Below are 23472 nucleotides of genomic sequence, written 5' to 3'. Positions count from 1 at the left end.
TCTGTCTAAATTCAGAGGTATGCACCTAAGATTCAAATACATGAATTTACTTAAATAACTGAAATAAAATGATTCCTTTCTCATAAAGTCCTTTTTATATATGTTAGGGTCTGTCATTAATTTTATTTGGTCTTCCTTGCATAAGTTGTTCAGGAATTCTTAGCATTCTTTCTGTGAATTTGTTGTAATCTTCTATTTTCCTGCCCTTGGTTTATCTTGGATGCCTTTTTTTTTTTATATTAAACATCCTACTTAAATGCTAGTTCTTAAATCCTACCTCACAACATACAAAAAAAAGCATCTTTTAACAGCTTAGTTTGCAGTATCTTTTTGTATATTTTTTACTGCCATAACCTGTACCTTGGATCCTTCAGAATAAATTGTTCAGCCTCAGACATGCTTCATATGGTTTCTAATAATACTTTTAACAAATTCTTCCTCTCTCCTCCTTTGTTCCCTCTATTTTTGTTTAGTTTATAAGCTATATAAAAATGTATACCCAAACAGCTGGGCAGTCTCTCTATCTGTACTCTGTACTACCAAAAGTAAAACATAACTTGCTGGTTATCAAGCTACTTTTAAGCTAGGAAAGAATTGTTTGTCCTTTGTGCCTCTCCCATCAAACTTAAATTTTTGGTTTCCATCTCCAAATTCATCCTTCTCTTTATATCTCTAAACTATTATATTTTGCACTCTGAGCCATTTAGCTATTTATGTTGAATTGCAGTTTTTAAAAATGCATTTTCTGAACTTTGTCAGATATTATTTTGAAATTTGCCTGTGGTTTTGAATAGCTCATCTTTATATGGTTTACATATTAAGTTTTTATGTTATTATTTCCAATGCACATTTTTAAAGTCCTGCCTGAAAGCAAGTTAATTTAATCATCAGGAGTATTGTCTTTGCTCTGCTTTACATAAAGACACACGCCCAAAAGAACAAGTTCAAACATATATGTGTTTTCCTTTAGGATTCTGAACACAGTGAAAATATTATTGAGAAGGAAGGAATAAATCAAAGGGAATCCCTATTTACAACAGATTTTTTTCCTTTTTCTGGACTATTTTGTAATTTCTATCTTAAAGTGGCAGAAAAGAGAGAGAAATTGTTACCAAGTTAGAGGATTTTTGCCTAGATCCTTCTGATGCAAGTCCTCAGTCCAAAGTAGTCATTCTGCTTATCCAGGTTTCACTGAGTGCCCTGTAGTAGTTTTGTAACATACTACTAATCGAAGGAAAATCATTTAATTTTTTTGACAAGGTAATGTGGGTAAGGTATAATTAGTATCTTGTTAACATTTGCTGTCTTGACTGTGTTAAGAGTTTATGGGCACATTTTTCTGCCTGGGGTGATGCATTTTCATGGTGGTTTTGCAAGAACGAGCTGTAGTCACCCTGAAATTATTCTCTGATTTGCTGAGTAAACAGTTTGTCTTTTCAAAGTGACTGCCATCCCCCTCTTGCATGATATGAAGCAGTAAATGCTTGGAAACTGAAATGATTCCATACAAATAAAATGTTTTATAAACAAAGCTTTTTTTTTTTTGTCTTCTTTTTTTTAGATGGATTGGTTGTGTCTGGAAAAATGGATGGCAGCAAGCTAGATGTGGAAGTGTCTGAGCCAGAAATCAAAGACAAAGTAGTACAGCAAGAGCCATTAAGGGAATCTGACAATAGCATTTTGGATGCATCTTCCGATTCTCCAAGAGGTTTGCTAATAAACTACAGGAACATCTGCAATCTGTAGGGGAGGGAGAATGATTGATATTTTGCAACCTTAGTATATGGTATACAACAAAACCTTTTTATACCGCAGATTTAAAATATGTCTTTTAATTGATATGCCATTTCCCCGCCCCCAATATCAACATTTCTAGAATTTCTTCTGAGATTCCTCCCAACATATAGTAAGTCATGCTGTTGGATGAAGTAGGATCTGCATCCATCTTTGTAAGTGCCACTTCTCTACTCTTTCAGTGCAGATAAATGATACTGGACGTAGAAGGGCATTGCATCTCAGCAGAGGATTAGGAGCTAGGAAATCCTGAATTGTAAAACCAGTTCTGCTAGAGGCAAGGATTTCTTAGCGTGATCTTTTATTGGACTACCTATGTGGTTGGGAAAAGGTTAGACAAGGACAAAGCCTTTTAATCTGAGATCCTACAGACATACAAGCCCATTGTCGAACATTAAGTACTTTTGAAGTATCTCAGAGAACATTTTTTTTTTCAAGACAATGGGGAGTGGGGCTAGTTTGAGGGAGAGTAAAGACAGATGGGGCTGCACACAGTGGATCAGCTATGGAGACAGCTTTATTAGAAAGATATAGGTTGCACATTGACCCATATCAGGCAGTGGTCTGATGTGGGACAACAGGCTATGTTTTCCTCTTGCCTGGGGATTTCTTGCATCACTTGCTACCCCATGCTTTCTTGCCAGGATGAATGGGGAGCATGTGGCCCAAGAAATCCCCCGTGTCCCATGTCTTTGTGCTGGGATCTGTTCTGACCCATACCTTCATGTGACCCATGCCATGTGTCCAAGCAAGGAGGTGCAGGGTTGCGTGGGATCTGAGGAATTGCCAGCATGGAGAGAATTTTTATGATGGCACAAATGCCATATCAAGCAACACCTGTTTTTAACTTCAGGTGTAAATGCACCTGTTCTTGATCTGATTCAGAATCTGGGCACAGTCAGACCTGGAATAAACCCAACCTCTGTTTCTACCCTAATAGCTGCTTTAATATTGAGAGGAGGTAATCATTTCAAGGTTATTGTGGGAGCCTTGAAATTGATGGCCTCTAGTCTGTTTTACCAATTATGCAGTAAAAACAGTGGTTCTCAACTTTTCTAGACTCAAGAAACTGCTAGTTATTAGTTTTCACTTCTTGACTAGAGAAAAGTAATAGAGCAGTTCTTTTGATGCAAAGAACTTAAAAAGACCACATTGGGGCAGAATGTTTTTAGTGCTACAAATTTATATTTGAAATCTCTGGGTTTATCTTATGAATCATGTTTGCACATGTAGCCGTGCTAACCTCATGTAACATCCCATGGTACCTTCGAAAGGATCACAAGGCAACCCAGGGTGCTGTGGCATCCTGGCTGAGAATCACTAATTCAAGGAGAGTACGGACCCCTTCCCCTGCCCGATTTCCCCCAACCCTAGAATAAATGAAGTGTCAGGTTTATAATAATAACTATGCCTTGTAATAGTATGGAACAGATGCACTTAAGATGTTCTTGGTTGTCAAACAAGTCATAGGGCAACTTTGCATGGATATAGTGGTTTCACTTTCTGAAAAGGCATCAACAAAGAGTAAAAACAAATATGCTAGAAATAGATTTAGGTAAGTTTAGAAATGGAGAAGTTCTTCAACTTGGGGTTTTGAACACTTATTTTTATATTTTTGCTTTTTAAAGTATGCAGCAATTCAGGAAACAAATACAGAAGATTAATACTGACATAAAGTATTCCCTTCTGGTAAGAACACTTCATAATTGAAAGATGAAAAATGCAAAGTATTTTTCTAGTTGGCAGTGGAGTCTCTCAGCTAACATCAGAATTGAAGTGTCAAACAAAAACAATATAAAATAGAGATAAATTACAGCCATTTCAAAGCATTTTTTAACTTGAATAATCTGTCTTTTTCAGAGAAGCATATATCAATTCAAAGACAGCTTGCTGATCTAGAAAAACTAGCTGATCTGAGTGAGGGTGAGTTTGCTTCAACTATATCCCCGAACACAGATCTTCAAGTTGGAGGTATTTAAAATTTATCTCTTGGTTTTGATTTATTTTTTTAACATTGCCAGATATATTTCTGTTGTCTTAATTGTTTATGAAACTTCAGGTTTAGGAAACTTCATTTAGAACGATACGCTCAGTTATGATAACCCCATATTGAGAAACATTATTTCCACTCTGTACAATCTGGTACACTAAAGGCCTTAACAGTTCTGTTTTTCTCCTCTCTGTCAGTACAGTATGATTATGAATGTCAACCATGTGTACAGTTTAGGAATTGGTGTTATCTACTAGTTGTAGGCCAACAGGATTAACTCCTCTTATTTTCTGGTGTTGTGCTAGATGGGTCGCTAATTTATTTTTGGCACATTGTACATAGATTATTTTAAATAAAGACAACGTGCAGTATTTATTTACAGTCTGGTTTGCCTGAAATCATTTTATTTAGAACTTTTACCTCTCTGGGAAACCAAAATGACTAAAAAATGTTGGAGGTTTTGAATGGGGGGGGTGTGTGTGTGTGTGTGTGAGAGTGAGAAAATTGTGGCGGTTGAGAGAAACAGACAGGGGGTTGTTTGTTTTGTTTTTAATAAAAAAGACCATAAAGAATAATGGGGAATACTAAAACAAAGACTTTCAAAATATTTCTTTGGAGTCCCTCTGGGTCTCAATGGTTTTCATTTTTCTTGTGCTCAGTCTGCATATAGTTGTTTTCCTCCTCTTCTTCTTAACTCCCTGAACCTCAGCTCTGAGAGTCAAGAATTTATTTTTTTTCTGACTGTCAAGCTAGGTTCAAGGTTTTTTTAGTTAGGTATGTCATAAAAAATCTAGTTCATTCTCTGAAGTGGTATTGACTTCACATGGCTCATGCATTAAAAAAATACTGTTAGTAACTAGGTATGCTTCTGAATACGCAAGAAAGATCAGTTGTACAAGAAGGAGCAATTATACATAATTGCTTTTCTGAACCCAACCTTGCTTTGATACAAGTTTCCCTTGCTTTATGAGGATTCTCTGTGCGCAAATTCGCTCTTATATGATGACCCTTTTTATACCAAAAATTTGTTATGTACGAGGTAAATTCACTCTTATGCAATCAGTGTGGTGGAAGCCTGCAGTCAGCTGCTTTGTGCAGTGCATTGTAGGAATGACACGCACCAAAATACAGTCTCCTGTGTGGAGCACGCACCAAAATATAGTCTCCTGTGTGGATCTGTGCTCCTCGCTCATTGTCTGCAACATGTATTTCTATAGTTGCCATCCTCATTATGGCTTCTAAGTGTCCCGCTAGCTTATCTCCAGCTGTCTGCTGTTGGTGAGTACCAAAATTGTCTTGTAAAAGTGGTAGAAATGGGTCTGGGGGTCAGTACAGTCGAGGTCTTGGAACGTATCCCTATTTGTTACATTGTAAAGTGGGTTCCCTTTATGTGAATTCGAGTTGTGCACAGTTTTCCAGGAATGCATGTACAGCATAAAGCAAGGGAAACCTGCCTGTTACTGTTTGAGGAAATTGGTCAAGTGTGGTTTGGGTTGAAATAGAATTATCATTTGTATTGGGGAGCACCCAGAGACCCAGTCATGAATCCAGAGCTCTGTTGGATCATCACTTTTGCAATACATAAGAAAAAGATGTAATCCCCATTATACAGAATTTAAAATATTACTATAAAGCAAAAGGTAACACATGGATAAGGGGAGTATCTTGAATAAAGCAAGAATTGGAAACTATTTTGACTGTTTTAAAGGCAGATACAATATCCACAGGAATGACTTACTGTGTTATGCGTTTAAATTAGGATGTAAATGGTTAAGCAACAGTTATATTTATACTATTTACTGCTTACCATTTACTGACCTCCAGCAGCAATGGCTCTAGCCCCTTATGTCTTCACTGCGCACCCGGCGTTGCGTGGACCCCAGGTCACTGTCAGAGAGCCATTCGTGGGGGGTGGCTGGCACAGCCAAGCCACTAGGCGGTGCTGCCCAACTGTCCAGCCACTGGATGAGGCTGCAGCTGCAGACCTCTCCTGTGCCTGGATCCCATCGCCACATCACAAGGAGGTGCTGCAGCAGGCAACACCAAGTCTGAGGGGTTGTGCGTCGGCGCCTTCTTGTGCGGTGAGCATGGCCTTGAGGTGTTCCTGTGGCACCTCAGCAGCTGTAGCTTGGGAGGCCACCTGTTTATAGCCATAATGCTTCTCCAGGATCCTGGCTGCACCGCCTTGCTGCACCACTGCCCCTGAGGATGGCCCTGGGGCTGCACTCGCTGCACAAGGGGCTGGTGGTGAGTCCTCAAACACAGTGTCGCCTGCTCCAGCTGCCACAGTGCCTTTCAGGCCAAGCCAGCCTCACACTCAGCCCCACTTTTGGTCTGGGCTGGGCCCTACACAGCCCTAGTGCCACAGGCAGGAGGGGGAAGGATACAGCACGTCTGGCAAGGGCTGGGGCTGCCCTCCCCCACACCCCTTTTCCCTGAGCTAAGCTGTGGAGGGCCCAGCCTGCAACATGGACAAGCTTTCTGGGTCTGGGCTGTGGTGGCACAAGCACGGTGGGAGGCACAGGGAGCCTGTTGCCCTGCCTGAGGCCTACCACTCTGCAGAGGGGGCTGGGCAGACCCACTGGGGGCCTGGGAGTCTCTACTATGGTGAGAAGGCCCCGCCCAACTCCTGTGGTAGGGCCCAGCACCTCCCTCCTTCCCTCTCCATGGCAGCAGGATCTGGGGACAGAAGAGGACCACAGCCCCAGCTTGGTCCGCAGCCCCAGCCCTAGCTCCTTCCCCTGAGGACAAGAAGGGGATGGTTTCCCAGCTGGGCAGCACTCTCTAGTGGCTTGACTATGCCCACGGCTCCCAACCTGCACAGCACCAGGTGCACACTAAAGGCATAAGAGGCCAGGGCCATTCTTGCTGGAGGTCACTAAACTAGGTATGCGCTATTGGTTAATATAATACAGTATATTAGTAATATATGCTAGTACATATTTGAAACAAAACAGAAGCTACTCAAGTATATATAAGTGCAATTTTAGCTGTTTTGTTCTTTAATTCTGATGTGGCCTGAAGTTTATAAAACCGAGTCTAGGTTCTCAAGCCACATCATCTGTATGCACAACCTACACTTGAACACACAAACATTCAAACAAGTTACTTACCTATATAATAATTGGGATTAGAGAAGTGCTGACCTTGTACATAAATAGAGTACATATGCACCAAACAATAAAAAATACAAAGGGGCAAACACAAAGAATACCAACTTGCCTCATATCTAGGACTAATCACATATATACACATATACTTCTGCATCATAGTAGATTAAGCTACATGAATCTGGGTTACATTTAAATTAGGGATGTAAACATCATATAAAAATTACCCATTTAACCTCCTCTAATTATATCAGTTAAATATATACATATACGCAAGTAACTTCTGTTTTGTTTCAAATATGTATTAGTAGCATTTAGTAACAGGAATATTGACAAACCTTCTCTCTTTTGACCATACAGGTGTTGGGTTTCATGTATTTCTTGTCTCTGCATTTTTAGCTGGAAAGAAGCCTTGCCCTCTATGTCCTGAAGAGAAATTTAAAGCTTGCTATAGCCATAAGCTCCATCGCCACCTTCAGAATTTGCACTGGAAAGTTTCTGTTGAATTTGAAGGTAAAGACTTCTATGCTTGAATAGATTTCCTGGTTCTAGGGCATACCGCATGGCACCAAGTACCAGTTACAGTTATGCAAGGGTGTAACCTCTAGTTCTTCAGTCTTTATGCCTTTAAATCCAGTGGGAGTTGCATCAGCATAAATGTCCTACTCCTAAATAAAAGCACACTCCTGACATTTTGGTTGAACTGCCTTTATCCTCCTCTTCAAATTTAGGATTTATAGTAGGAACCAGTATAAATATGTTTGTTTTCTTCACCAATTTTAAAGTTATATTTTGATGTTAAAATAAGTAAATATTTAGTGGCATTTCTCATTCATAGCAGTTTGTTCACACAATTTAACCCAATTTTCAAAAAATAAATGTCTTTATAAAATGCAGAGCTCTAATACTGCACGAACACTTAAGTGTTACCACAAAACTTTGTAGCGTAATGAAGCGATAGCAAGTTTAGGCATAGGGCATAAAAGACTATGAAAGTACATAACTCCCTGTTTTCTTTTGCATACTTAAAATACTTTTAATAAAGCATTTTCTTATAGAAATTAACTTCACTGTGTTATAAAAAACAGTTATAAATTCACAACTGTAAACATACTAGAAAACTTTTGGTATTCTTGGCTAAAAGCTTTTTAGGCCGTTTTTTAAAAAAATTTCACTGGTTCACTTGCTTTCTGATCAGCCTGTGTTGCCAAAGATTTTACTGCAGAGGGGCAAAGTTCATATATTTCTATATTCCGAAGCCATGTGTAGTATATAAACAGTGCCAAAATACATCTTAGAAACAAATTATCTAAGTCCAGTAGTAGCTAGTAAAGAAAAGAAAAGCACACTGAAGACAACAAAGAAAAAGTGCATAGTCTATTTTTATTGTCAGGAAAGGAAGAATTAAGGCAGGAATAAAAGTTAAAGGTTTATAGGGAGATGTGGGTTTTTTAAATTTATTAAACAGAAATATGATATTTCATGCAGTACGCATGTTTTTCTTTTTAGGGGAAGTTGTGCTGTCTTCTGTAGAGTTTATAGCCCATCTATTTTTCACTTGACTAATAAGCTGCAGATATTAAACGGTGTGTGGAGGTCCTCACTCTTTCTCCAGCCCCCCCTCTCCCCAACACCTACACTCTGCCCATCCAAGGTCTGCACTCCCACTGCCCCCCTGAATGCAGGATTCGTGCTCCCACTAGCCCTAGCCCCATGCTTCTCACTCCTCAACTGCAGCTCCCACCTGCAGCCCCCACCACTTCACCACTACTTCCCTACCTGGTGCCCAGAGCAAGCGGGATGCTGGGGAAGCTGAGCAGGTTCCCCAGTGGCTACAGCAGTGGCAGCAGCAGCCCTGCCTGGAAGCTGCATGATGGCCAGGCCCTTCTGCCCACAAGGGTGAGGGCCAGGCTGGGGCTGGGCAGGGTACAATTAGTTGGTGGGCACCCGTGAGCCGGATGAAATTGCCTGGCAGGCCAGATTCAGCCCACGTGCCATATTTTGCCCGCCCCATGCTAGGCAGTATACTGTGGGACCATAAGCCAAATACCATATTCTGTCACATTTCCCATACCTTTCACTCAAAACCAGCTGGGGAAAATGGGGTGCACATTGTGCAAAGAAAAAGGCTGCCCATGGGTCTGGAAATTAGGGGTGAGAGGTGGACTGGTGACAACATTAATTCCTGCCACTCCAGGAGCCACAGCAATTGATACTGCCATGAGTCCCTCCTCCCCTCACCCTTCTGCCATGTTTCCATACCGGTGGGGGACCCCACCGCAGCCTCCACAACCACGTGCAAGATCAGAATAGCTAACAGAACTGGTCTACAGCAGGACCTGGCATGCTGGGTCTGACCCAACACGTGGTTCCCGTGCCAGTGCACTATCCTGGACTTGGGAGTACAGATATGGAGACAGTGCGCAGGGTTGGACCCAACAAGCAGCCCCAGCCTTGCCACACTACATTGGGCCCTGTTGTGTTGCTCTGGCATGCTGTATTAGGCTGTGGGCTCCTAGCCCCAGAGACCCCAGACTTCTGGTAGTTACTCCTACTTCAAAGTAAGATTCCTTTTCCTTCTTGGGGCCTTCCAAAAATAGGTTCCATATTATATTTGGGGGCATGTTATATGCTAGAAAACACTGTAGTACACTTTTTTGTTTGTTTCCCATAGTGCAATGTAACAAAAATGTACTTGTTTTCCAGGATACAGAATGTGTATCTGTCATTTACCTTGTCGCCCTGTGAAGCCAAATCTCATTGGAGACCAGGTAACCAATGCTGGATCACAGAAATGTTCGTTGTTCCATCAAAGGAGAGAAATTCAGACAATATTTTTTGAAGTGTTTTAATTAAGTCTTCAAGTATAGGTGGCTTGTTTTTTATGAGATATGGAAACCCTAACAGTCATCTATTTGGATTCAGTCCAGACTTGTAGGTGGTCAGAAAAAGGGTTCACATTTTGGATTGATAAAGCAACATTGTTTACAGTCATAGAAAATTCTATCCATTCATGACTGAATGGACTGTCTCCACCCCCTGAAAATGGTACCTAAGGGTCAAGTTGATGCAGGATTCTGCGGGCAAGTCTATATAAGATGCTACTGCACAGTTGTTACTGCTCATTTATTTAGCACTTGTATTAACAAGTGCTAAATAAATGCACAGTAACCAGAATTGCTGCTCAGTAGCTCTGGCGAACATCTTTTAGGTGACACTACCACGCAGTCACTGAATAATACTGTGCAGTAGCTTGTTATCGCTGTCTGTGCTGTAATGCGCTACTGTACAGTATTTTTCGGTGACTGCGCAGTTATCATCTTATGTAGACATGCCCTGAATGTTGAAAATTTCTCATGTATACGTTTTATTGGATAAACAGATTTCAGTCTCCATTACTCTCGGTTCAAAAAACAAAGTTCATGCGTCTTCATCTTTGTGTTTTAATATGAAGCACTTTATTCAGGTTTCATTCTAGTTCAGGTCTCTTGCTATATTTTAAAATTACTCTTGATGCATTTTATAGACCTCTATGAAGATGGGAGCCCATTATCACTGTATTATTTGTTCAGCAACTATCACACGAAGGACTGACATGATAGGGCATATTAAGCGTCATGTGAACAAAGGAGAAACTGAATCCAGGTACATTGCAGGTAGGTTATTTAATATTTTTGCCTTTGGATCCTTGACACCATGCATTACATGTTACAACTGGACTATATGGCAGATACTGTCTTTGAAAGTTGAAGGTTTTTTGCCCGGAAAACTCAAAAGGCTGGGATGCTGGGTTTGTGATGCTTTTCCTCACTCTACATACTCACACTGTCCTTGCTGATAAATAACATCAGCATTTTGAAACTAACTTGAATAATTATGAAAGAAAACTGACATGGCTAATTTTATGCCACCATATTTTGGGAGTTGCTTTTCATTCTTATAGCAGTTTCAAATATAAATCCAAGTACCTACTTTCCTATGAACTTACCAACAGAATGCCAAAAATTATTCATTATGTTCGTTCAAAGTGTTTAAACTTGGATTATTGAAACCAGATGACTTTTTTCCGTTCTATAGAAACTTGCTAAAGGTGTAGCTCAATAGTTCTCAATCTGCTTAGACTCAAGGCACCCCTGTTAGATTTAAGACCCTCCTCAGAAAATTACAGCTTTTCATTTTCCCTCCTTTCTTGACTAGAGAAAAATAATAGAGCAATTTTTCTGTTGCAAAGTACTTAGACAACAAGTCAAGATATTTTTAATACTGGATTCCTATTTGAAATTTCTGGGTGCATCTACGCATGCTTTATTGTGGAGTTGACTAGTTAACTAAGCAGCAAAGCATCACTGTCTATACATGTGCTGGTATTAGGGCACAATCAATTAAAGAATTCTGCCCCAGGGCGGAGTTAAGTGTGACAAAATGCATGGTTTCAGGGGCTGGCTGGCTGGTGCATAAGGATGCTAACCTGCTACCTAGCCATATGGCTTTGCAGGTTCTACTCTCTCGTGCTCCACAATTATTATTCTAACTAGAAGATAAGCACTGTTTATTCCTGTGTTTTTTCCAGCCAGATGCCTTTCCAGCCTTCATTATTCCAAATGAAACTCTTCATTTCAAAATAACTGTTGAAAAAGAATTTACACCTGTACATGTCCATTTTTTCTCTTGGGGAAAAGCCTTGGTCTAGTGAGTAGGGGACTAGGAGTTAAGATGAATATCAGTTTGGGAAATAAAACTTTTGTGGCCTAGGACCAGTCACTTAGTCCCTTTGGATCAGTTCCCTCCGTATATGAAATTGTTGCATATCCTTATAATTCAGAGACCATCAAATGAAAATCAAAATATAACTTTGAATCATCATCCCTTCATGGTTTCCATAGTTAAAGTGCCATGCTAGTGTCCATTAAGCACAGTCTCTGTCGTTGCCCACGTTTTTTTTCCAAGTGATGGCGAGCCACAATATTGCATACAGTTCACCCAGAATTGCTCTTATGCCCTGTCCCACACTGGCATATAGGATTAGTGTGGCCCCACCCTCTATGACATGAAACCAGACTAGGTTGCCCTGCACCTCATCTGCACATACATTTTTAGAGTACCCCAGGACTTATGAAAAGAACACCTGGTTCCAGTCATTGAGGGGACGCTAATAAGCACGTGGATCCTTTCTTGGGGGTGGTGCAGGGATATCTGGAGTATACACACATACTGAGCAATGCTGAGCAGTGGGGTCACCATGGAGGACTGGGCCACACTCTAATCCTATGTACCAGGCTGAGAGAAGGTGTTACAGAGGTATTCTAGGTGAACTGTATGCAATATTGTGACTCGCCATGGTTTGAAATGCTGTTGACTCTGGGACCCAACCCCATGTACTATGTAGTAAATCTTAAGTATTTTGGCTTTGGGCTAGTGTCATGCATAGTTTATTAGAGGTGCACTGGTACATCGGTCAGATACCGGATTGGCACTGATATAAAGAAAATTTTCTGTATCGAAAATTGGCCTGATGCAGCCCATAATTTCTCCAATAAATGCCCATGTGTGCAGCTGGTAAGTCTGGTGTGGTGGGAGGGGAAGGGAATGGGGGAAGGACTTGGTGGGGGCGGCAGATCAAGGCTGTCACGGTGAGGAGGCTGTGGGGTTGGGGCTGGGGTAAGGGCAGGGGCTGTCCAGCCAGGTCCGGAGGAGGCATGGGATGGAGACGTGGCACATCGGGGGAGGGGGCGGGAAGGAGAGGGGACGGCTCCCACTGTTTTGCATGGCTCATCCGGTGCTCTTCTGCCAGCTTTCACCACTGCCTAGTGTTGAGAGCCGGCCACTTGTCCAGGAGGGCACAGTGGGAGGGGGCATGTGCCCCCAGATCTGCGCAAGGCGGGCTTGGGCCAGGCTCCACCACTTGTCCAGGAGGGCACAGAGGGAGGGGGCATGTGCCCCCAGGTCTGTGCAAGGCGGGCTTGGGCCAGGCTCTTCCTGGCCAGGGAGATCCGTGGGCACACAGTTGTTTCCTCCCCCTCCCCCCATGCCCTCCTGGACAAATGGTAGCAGCCATCAGACAAGCACTGAATAAGCTGCACGCAGAGGTGGGAGCCACACCCTGACAAGCCACATCTCTGTCCCGTGCCTCTCCCAGCCTGCAGCTGCAGCCTGCCCTGCGCCACACAGATTTGGGGTACATGCCCCATCCCCCCACAACAAGCTGCTTGCAGCTCTGTCCCGCGCCCTTCCCCACTCCAGCTGGTCAGCGCCAGCGCCTGCCCCAGCCCCATTCCCTCCCTCACCACAGGGGCCTTGATCCCCCTTCCCCTCCTCCCCCGCTTCTTCCCTCCCCTTCCATCACACCAGATTTACCAGCTGGACACAGCTCTGCAAGCTGAAGAGCTATGTTTTGGAAATTGGATCAGTATCGCTCGATGTGCCTCCTTAAAAGTCGGCTGTCAGTATCGGCCCCAAAAATCTCTAAGTGCACCCCTATAGTTTATACTAGATATAAGTAGGTGCCAAAGTGACGCTCAAAATTGTGTTTATGAAACACATGTTAAAAACATGTGGTAGTGTCAAAAAAAGGTAACATCTAAGTCTATGGGTACAATATGCCATGGGTATAACGTGGCTACAGTCATGTTTAATTTCAAGGTTATTGCTTCTCACTTCCGTGTGCTCAGGGAGACCAGGGTCTGACAGTAAGAGGAGAGAAAGGGCAGGGGCTGCCAGGGGAAAAAGTTGGGGGGAAGCAGAGAGCAAAGAGCTCTTTTCCCTGCTATAGAAATGGCAGGTGAAAAATTCAAGGCAAACCTCCAATAATTAGATTCTATACCTAGAAAATTCTATGATGACCCCCCCCAATAAATAGATCTTATATATGGAAAATTTATAATTTTTTTTTATAATCTTAGTCATCTTTTATATGAGTAAATATTGCACAAGCACTGTAAATGTTTGCCTTAATTTCTTCAGTTATTGTATTATCAATGATGACTATTGTTCCTAAATATTTAAATTTTCCTACATTTTCGACATTGTTGACCTTTACAAAAGACCTGATGTCTTGAGCAAGATAGAAGGAGAATGAAATGTACAGGGCATATCACAAGAATCAATGAGACAAGGCATGTGAGGCAGATTGGAAGCTGAGGCGGAGGAGATCAGATCTCAGTGTAGACCAAGGCATCAGTGGGAGGATAACTTAAACCAGGGGTAGGCAAAATGGCGAATCTGGCCTGCAGCCAAACTCCGTTTCTCAGCCATCCCTGCGCATGGCTGGGGCTGGTCTCCATGGAGACCCCAGCTGCTGTGTAGGGAAGCTCAAGGCTGGGGTTGTCATGGAGACCAGCTGCAGCCACACTGGCAATGCACATGGCAGAGCAGGGCAGTGAACGCCCAAGCAGGAGATCACAGCTCTGCCCCGGCTCCTTGCAAGCAGGGGATCGTGACCCTGCTCCCAGCTCCCCTGCTTGTGTGCCCCTGCCCAGAGCATGCGGGCTACAAATCATGGCTCTACCCTGGCTCCAGAGCAAGCTGCCCCCATCGCAAGTTCCCCCTGCCCTGCTTTGCCATGCGTGCCGGCAGCGCAGCTGCAACTAGTCTCTGTGGCAGCCCCAACCTTGAGCTTTCCCACACAGCTGCAGCTGGGGTCTCCATGGAGACCAGCCCCAGCCATGCACTAGGAAATGGAGTCCACTGCCAACCAGATCCGGCCCACAGTCCGGACTTTCCCATCCCTGACATAAACTGATCCGGAAGGGATAGATAAAGATGCAACAAGGTGGAAGGAGATGTTTAAGTGTGCAAAACAAAACAGCTCCCTTCAGTTACACTCCATTCAAAATAGTACATTTGCAAATCCAAAGGGCATGCCATCCCTTTAGAAGAGGAATAATTAGAATTGATTGTCAAACAGAAATGGAAGTCTTCTAGCTCTTGGACCGACTTGAATCCCTTAGGGATTATTTTATATGGAAAAGTACATGATCAATTATCACAGGCTCAGTTGTATTCTTTGCCCTGAAGCTAGACTTTTTTTATAGCATCTCCTTTCTCTTCATATTGAATAAATCTGAAAAGAATGTCTTTCTAGGAGAAAGTTTAGTAGCCTTGATGTATGATGGCTTTGGCATTTTACAGGAGATAAATTGTATAGAATTTGCCCAAAAGTCTGCCAGGGTAAACATCTTATGATAGTCTTTTCTGACACAGAATGTTAACAAGCCGGCCCCTGCATGTTAATGATTATTGGGTGCTTACAGACATGGGGAAAAAAACAAACAGCACTTTACTTTTAGGTTGGTGTGCCCCCACACTGAGTGCAGCACTTGACCAGAAGAGGAATTGTGTCAGTCTGACTCAGCTCATCCAGCATCTATAAAGCTCATACAGATGCTGGGGAGCCCAGTCAAACTGATGTGATTCCTCTTCCAGTAAAGCCTAGTTTATTTTTGGTTTGGTTTGGTTTGGTTTTTACCACATCTGTCAGTAGCCATCATGTTTGGCATCAGTGGGATTTGGGCCCTAACTATTTGTGAGCTGTCTGTTTACTTGTTTCATAAAATTAAAATTATTAATTAAAATTCTCATTAACTCTTCTTTCTCCACAAAATACTTTTAGCCCCTGCTCCTAAGTCTTCTCTTGAAGTGCTGAAAGAAGCAGACACAGATGTACAAGTTCTTCCTAACTACTCCACACCTCAGAAAACAGATTCCTATTTTAATCCCAAAATGAAACTTAACAGGTGAGAAGCCAGAGGATTCATAGATTCATAGATGTTAGGGTTGGAAGGGACCTCAATAGATCATCGAGTCCAACCCCCTGCATAGGCAGGAGGTTGAGAGACTGCAGTGAAATTGCTCTTACTTGAAAAAATTATCCCATTAAACAGCCCACTATGATGTTCAGAGGAATAACATTTTAAAAACAATATAGTAATACACCCAGAATAGGAAGGTTCCATTTTAATCCTTTTTCTAGTGTTGTTCTCTAAACTAGTTTTATATATCTATAGAAGGCACTCTGTGTGTGTGTGTGTGTGTGTGTGTGTGTGTGTGTGTGTGTGTGTGTGTGTGTGTGTGTGTGTGTGTGTGAGTACATAAGTTATTTATATATATCCCCCTTCGTATATAGATGGGAAACTTTTCTGAACAAACAAAAATGGTCTTCCTAATAAAATACATACAAAATTTGATGATGAAGACATGTCTATGCTTCTGAGGAAACAAAACATTAATTTTTTGTGAAGCATAGTTTATGCAGAAGTGCAGGAATTTAGAAGTATACCAACAAACACAGTTAAACTTACCCAAAGCCTTCTTAATGAATTATTTTTGTGATTTATCATGAACTCCCTGCACTAGACATCTCCTCCAGCATAGCTGAAAGAGACATAAACACGTTTCTCACATTCTCTTGTCTTCTTTTTATTGGATGCACTCTGTTGGGACAGATTCGTTCCTTGCTCCTTTTAATGACATTAAAAAGGATGGAACAGTGTATTACACCTTCCTTAGAGAAGTCATAAAATATGCCTCCACTGCAATCCAAAAGTGTGATTCTCTTAATCCAGTGGTTCCCAACCTCAGGTCGTGACCCAAATGAGGGTCGTGGGGAAAATGCTGGCAGCACCACACACAAACAACGAGTTGCACTGCGTACCGAGAGCTGCCCGGCCCACTGCCGCTGCACTCCGCTCCCAGCAGCAGGTCATAGCAAAAAAAGGTTGGGAACCACTGTTTTAAACCAACTAACCTGTTTACCCATAACAAAGTATCTATACCAGGTCAGAGCTCAACCCAGTCCTCCAGGACATCCTATGAGTTTTGTAGTCCATAATGAGGCTGCAGGTCACCAGCACTTGCAGTGTTTTTCATATCTGGGTTAACTAATTAAAGCTAGATCTGGTATTTCTACACAGTGAAGTTTCACTGCCTTTTGGTCTTTACCATGGTCCTTCTACAGAAAAAACCCTGTCACAGATAAATGCGAGAGTCTTTCTCAGTCTAGTTTATGAAGCTTATTAGCTATTTTCAACTGCTATTGCTAGCAGTCAGCAATTAAACAAAAATAAAAACAACCTGCAAGGAAGTTTTGGGTTTGTTGTCTTTAATAGGGCAACATTAAATTCCCTAAAAAGCAGGACAAATGCATGACCATTTGTGTGTGTGGCCATTGGCTATCAGTGCTATATACAATAGTGTAGGGTTGAAATCAAAATAACTAGCAAATTCTTGTCTTTCAAATCTCTCCTAATATATTAATTCGCTGGGCAAAGTATGAAACTTTGCAGTATAGTGATGTCTTATGTCTCCATAGATGAATATAAAAGTATTTGGCTATAAAGTTACTGAATTAACTACAAATGCTGTTTTGTGTAACGAATGTAAATTCTAACTAAGAAACTCTCAGAGATCTCTTAAACCCAGTTCTTGTAATTATAGCCCTAGAGAAAGAAGAAACAAGAAGATATGATAAAGTTTAGATCTTGCATTTATTATGATGATTTTTCGTCTTCTAGGCAACTCATATTCTGTGCATTAGCTGTTTTGGCTGAAGAACGGAACCCCTTAGAGTGTTTGGATGCATTTGGGGCAACTGGTAAAGAAAATTTTGTAACCTCATTTTACTTGATACTAATACAATGAAAGTACATAATTAAAGAAAATCAGTCTAATGAAAAGTTCCCTTTGTATATCAAAGTACCTTAGGCCAGATACTGAGGTTTGTTCTTAGGCAGGCCACCATTAACTGCCACAAGAGTTACCTTGAGTTTAGGAGCTCAGGATTTGACTCCAGATAGATAAAAAGAACATAACTAATATTAAGCTTATGTTAAATACTCTTCTTAAGGGAAGAGTTTTACCGCCTTAAAGTACCTGAAATACTAGGAGTCTTTAACTTGGTAAATTATACCCTAGGTTCTGTGTACTTTTTGATATTTCACTGCAAATTAATCCCTGCCCTTAAATTTTACTTAAGAAATGTTTCCAATCATTCTGATTATAAAAGATATCCAGAATATAAATTTAAAGCAATAAAATTTCCCTGGGTCTGTACACAGTCTGAAACAATAGATCCTAGAGGCATGATATACCCATCGATATCAGTTGGATATTAGTTCTAAACCTAAAGATGACATTTTAAATGAAACATTGACTGTTGAGTATTTTAGCAGAAAGATCCTGTGAATGTGTTCATCTCTCAGTTCCAGACCATTTCAAAAGTAACAATTACCTTCTACCTGACTGTCAAACCCTCCAGCTTCTACAATGCACTTATGTATTGTCATTTTAAAAATCTACAGCACATTGAAAAATTTAGTATCAACTAAAATGAACAGATTGATTTTTTTTACTTCTGTGCTGGTTATAATATTATTTTCCTACTGAATTCAGTAGAAATCTCAGAGTCCAGAAGTAGTTTTCTGTCTTACTTCCAGAGTCCAGAAGTATTTTTCTGTATATGTATATAGTTGATTCTGTAATGAGAACTGGAAAGACATCAGCAAGATTTCACATAGGGCAATAGAGTCCCTGCAGGATCAAGACCTAAATTTTCATCACATATTTATGTTAGGTGCCTTTTAGGTTTGACATCAAGAGCTAATGCCTTTTTCTGTTTCTACAGTCATCCTGAAAACTATGCATTTGTCTCTTCCCGCAGGTATAATGGGACTGCAGTGGGCAAAGCACCTTGGAAATTCTTTGAAGGTTACAATTAACGACTGTAATGAAAATTCTGTGACAATGATTCAGGAAAACTGCCATTTAAACAAGATGAAAGTAGTGATGACCTCTAAGGAAGAGGATGACTGTGATGAAGCTATGGAAGAGGGAGAAGAAAATATAGGCACTATTGAGGTGACAAAAATGGATGCCAATGTCATAATGCATTTACGATCCTTTGATTTCATGTAAGTATAAATTGCTTATTAACACAGTTTTATCTGGGATATGCTTTGATCTTGAATATATAATTTATGTTTGTGTTTATTTGAAGAAGATTTGCTTGTGTTTATTTGACGAAGATTGAATAGTTGAGATCCTGGACTGTTACTTGTTTTGTTTTTAGAAGTAATTCCATAGTTCCTGAAAGACTGTAGAAGGTACAGCCTTAATTTAACTCTTTTTAAGAATAATCATTGTAAAAATATTAAGACTTTCTTACTTTCAGAGTGAAACATAAGGTAAAACTCAGAGGCTGGAAACTTATACATCCCCACAGGCCAGATGAGTGTTGCTGGGCCGGTCTGTGGGCTAGACCAGGATTTGATCCCCTGTGTAGCACATGCTGTGGGGCTTGTTGTGCACGTGGTATGCAGGGCTGACACAGATTGGACCTACTGCTGCATGCAGTGCAAGGGGCTTGGACCATGGCGCTGCATGCCCCCTGTGCTGTGGGCAGGGCATATGGTGCTAGATCCAGCCCACATGCCACATGCAGTGCATGGGGACAGAGCTGGGGCTGGCAGATAGGGTTGTTCCAGCAACCCATGGCCCAGATCATATGGCTCCACAAGTTAGATCCAGCCTGTGAGCCATATGTTTAACACCCCTGATGCAGCTAAACATGTATCTGAAACTTTAAGCAAAATTCCTGTTTGGTTTAAATTCTTTGCCTTTGTGGGGAGAAATGTGAGAGTTAGACTCTTTCATATAATCTTAGCTAATTTGAAATTCATCTCCGTGCTCATCATTTCATAAAATTATAGTGGACCAGTGATTTCAACCTGTTCTTAAATAACAAAGTTAATTCTAATGGTTTTAATTGTAATATAAGGCAAAAATATTTAACTTGGGTGCCCAAATGTTGGTGGGTGCCCCAAATGTTGGCACTCAATCCTTATGTAACCATCAAATGAGTGGTTTGATTTTTATTTTTTTTTTGATTTTTTTTTTTTAGAAGCATAGTGCAGTGCATTGGGACTTATAAGCATTCAGAATCTGTGAAGATCAGGTTACTTGTTTCTGTTTCTAACTGATGACATTTGCAAGTGTATGTACCCAATATTTCCAATCTGAGTCCTTCTTTTACATTTTGAAAGATGACAGAATAAATATATATATTTTGGCCAATATTCTTTTAAGTTCAGTAAGCTAGTATACTATGATGTGAGGGCTTGATAGACATGTGATCGATCAATAGGCATCAGCCTATTGTATTACCTAACGTGTGTCTTGACTCCATGTTACTTAGTAGTGTGTAAATGATTATGGAATACAAAAAGTTTGAAAGGCATGCAACGAAATAAGTCTATTTTTGTTTTTCTACATATGTTGGTATAAATATGAGGGGTTTTACATTTCCCCCACTCCAAGATTAAAAATAAATAGCTGTATGTATGTAGATTCTTTTTTGTATCTTAAATGTATCTTTATTTTTCAGACATTTGGACCCATTTGGAACATCTGTGAATTACCTGGATTCCGCCTTCAGAAATGTAAGAAATCTGGGAATAGTATCAGTGACTTCCACAGATATTAGTTCCCTATATGCGAAGGCTCAGCATGTTGCCCTGCGTCATTATGGCTGCAACATTGTCAGAACAGAGTACTACAAGGAGCTGGCAGCTAGAATAGTAGTTGCTTCTGTGGCAAGGTACTGTCACAACAAATAAATGGTCATCAATTTATACATTTTGGTAGATTGGAAATAGAGACATTTTATGTGGTTGCTAATGCCAGTTGCATGGTTTTGCTTTTCAGAATTCTTAAGCTCTAAAACTAGATATTGAAATACTAGTTTTGTACTTGAATATTTCAAGTTCACAGCTGTCGAACAACACAAATCTTTTAAAGTAAAATATTGGACAAGGTAGAAGACATTTATTTTTTTAATCTTCAAAAAGAGAAGGTGATATAATCCAGCCTTAAATTATCTGCAGTTTATATTATGTTCCTTTGTCATTTAGCAGCTGCTTTAGTGCAGCCTAACCATCTTCAGTATTTTACAAAGCTACTAAACAGATAGTTATCTATGAAAACAGCTTTGCTTTAAATGAAGCCACGGTGTCCTCTGAAAGTTGATATCTTACATCTAGCAAACATGTATTCACCATCAAATCCAGAACCCTATCATTAAGAGCTCAAAAGTGACAAACCCAGTCTGGATATTTTTCCATAAGTTACATTTTATTTAAAAAAATGATTTTTTGCTGTAAATCTACATGATGCAATGCCTACCCAGTAAACTGTACATGAGAATAGTCCTTTTCCATGTAAATGTTGCCTTTTGACTTCATCAATGAAGTGCAGGCTGCTGAACCCGGCCCTAAGTGAACATGTTGCCTTAGTGAATACATACAAACAAAATGGCAATCTAATGGCATAACAGTGCAGAAGCAGGGAGGGAAATCAGAATTGAAGGACTTCAGGATGCTATAGACAAAGACAGTAAATTGGACCTGTTCATGTTGTTCCCATCTTCTTGCTTATGCTAGTTTGTTATAGAATATTCTATCTATAGTGCTACATCCAATTTAACTTTTCACTGATTTATGCAATCTCTTCCTGTGAAACCACAACACAGGTTGAGACTTTGTTATCAGAATGGCTTTTTTCAAGCTGTTCAAACTAAATTTTCACCCCAAATCTTGTTGCATCTTTCAGCCTATTTTAAATTATTCCTTTTTTTTTTTTTGGTGATTATCCATTCCCATGGTAATAACTACTACTTTACCCCCTTAGTCTGCATCTGAGTTAGCTATACTGGAGTCTATTTTTAATTTTTCCTTGCCAGACTTTCTTTCCAATTCCCTTAAATAGTATGTTTTGGTGCTCTGAAGTTCCTTCAGTTCATCTTTCTGTTTGTTCTTGAAGTGTGGAGTGGTAGTGGAGAAGCACTTGTTTAAGGAGACTTATGTTGAGAGTTAGCTGGTGCTTCTACAGAAGTAGGATAGTAAGCATCCTGATGAGTTAAAACTGGTATCCTGAGAAATTAAGTCAAAATGTGTGCTGCTTCTAAATAGTTTAGTATTTTTCAAAAAGTGAGTAATCTCAAATGTTACATATTTTGGAACGCAGGATGCATCTGGTAAAGCTAGTCTTCATTGAATTCCCACAGTGATGTCCTTTCTTTTTGTTTATGTAGAGCTGCTGCTCGATGCAACAAAGGCATTGAAGTTTTGCTTGCAGTAGCCCTAGAACACTTTGTTCTAGTAGTGGTGAGAGTTTTGAGAGGACCTTCACCTGCAGATGATTCAGCAAAGAAAATTCGGTATCTCGTCCACTGCCAGTGGTGTGAAGAGAGGATTTTTCAGAAAGAGGGTAATATGGTAGAAGGTAAATGAGTTGTTTTTTTTTTAAGAGGCATAATCCCTGCATGTTTATATCATGTAGCTCTTTAGACACACGTTCAGATCCACCATGTAAAAATGTATGCTTTTACTAGAAGTGTTTTTAATATATAGCGTATAAATTAGCAGTGCCTACTGATGAGGGTATTCTTAAGCCAGCCAAAGATCTCTTCAAGAAACCAGCCTTCCCTTGTAGGAAGATAAACTGGAGGTATCAGTTTCCCTCTGGTAGTTCAAGTGTGTTGTTGGTGGTTTCTTTTCATAATTCCTTAGGAACACTGGCAGTAGCAGCTACTCAAAAAGAAATCCACAATCCAGTCCTGTCAAATCCACCTCTAAGGGAAAGGGGCTGGGGTAACAGAGCCTAAAGCAGGGGTGGGCAAAATATGGCCCACAGGCTGGATCTGGCCCACCAGGCAATTTCATCCAGGCCATGGATGCCCACCAACTAATTGTACCCTGCCCAGCTCTTTGCCCATGAGGGTGGGAGCAAGACACCCTCATACACAGATACTCCCCCCCCCTCCTGCCCCCAACATACACTGTTGCACCTCACTCCCACCCTTGTGCACGGAAGGGCCTGGCCAGCTTCTTGGTAGGGCTGCTGCTGCCACTACCGTAGCTGCCCAGCTTCACCAGCATCCCATTCACTCTGGACACCAGGTAGGGAAGCTGCAGCTGGAGGGGAGTATGGGGGATGGCTGGCAGCAACTTGGAGCCTGCACCCGGGTGAGCCGCAGGAACACAGAACACAGGTGGGCAGGGTGTGGGTGTAAGGGAGGGTGGGGGGATGTGGGGACCCCCCACACACACACACTCCCCCTTCACCCCCTGCCCCATGGTGTACAGCCCCCACTGGCAGCAGGGGTGTTTGTACCCGATGCAGGCACTGCTGCCAGTGGCACACAACTCCAGCCAGTGCTGGACATGGGGGCAAGAAGTGTAGCCTGCTCAGCCCACCTCTGTTTCACAGGGCTCCATGCAGTGCACATGCAGCTCCCGCACTCGCACAGCACCAGGGGGAAGCCCCACACAGTGGAGCTGGCTGTGTTCACTGCTTGCTGCTGCGCAGGTCCCAGGACTCTGCAGGGAAGCAGGAGCAGGGGCTCCCATCCATTTCCAGCAGGGAGCAGTGAAGGCAGCTGGCTCCATCACGTGGGGCTTCCCTTAGTGGTGCGCAAGTGCAGGAGCTGCACGTGCACCACACAACATAGGCAGGCCGGGCAGGTTGCACTTCTTTCCCCGGTATGCAGCACTGGTCACACCACTGACAGCAGCACCTACTCCAGGCATG

At 41.5% G+C, this 23472-nt stretch overlaps 1 protein-coding gene across 2 annotated transcripts in view; it reads left to right on the top strand.

Moving 5' to 3' along the window:
- The window catches only part of TRMT1L (tRNA methyltransferase 1 like), a 32537-nt gene that overhangs the window by 1443 nt on the left and 7622 nt on the right, over positions 1–23472 (top strand). Inside the window, exons 2-11 of one of the 2 annotated variants that reach the window (XM_006267566.4) lie at positions 1562–1708; positions 3655–3765; positions 7294–7407; positions 9601–9665; positions 10421–10550; positions 15503–15626; positions 17403–17482; positions 18548–18797; positions 20270–20482; positions 21974–22164. In XM_006267566.4, coding sequence (XP_006267628.3) covers positions 1562–1708; positions 3655–3765; positions 7294–7407; positions 9601–9665; positions 10421–10550; positions 15503–15626; positions 17403–17482; positions 18548–18797; positions 20270–20482; positions 21974–22164 — 1425 coding nt within the window. Of the gene's footprint in view, positions 1–1561; positions 1709–3654; positions 3766–7254; positions 7408–9600; positions 9666–10420; positions 10551–15502; positions 15627–17402; positions 17483–18547; positions 18798–20269; positions 20483–21973; positions 22165–23472 lie in introns of both variants that reach the window. The other variant, XM_014596035.3, reaches the window with a different exon arrangement.

Source organism: Alligator mississippiensis, chromosome 5 (genome assembly GCF_030867095.1).
Source record: "Alligator mississippiensis isolate rAllMis1 chromosome 5, rAllMis1, whole genome shotgun sequence".
In the NCBI taxonomy this organism is placed as follows: Eukaryota; Metazoa; Chordata; order Crocodylia; family Alligatoridae; genus Alligator; species Alligator mississippiensis.
The sequence above is the reverse complement of the archived record's forward strand: the minus strand, read 5'-3'. Positions and strand labels throughout refer to the sequence as shown.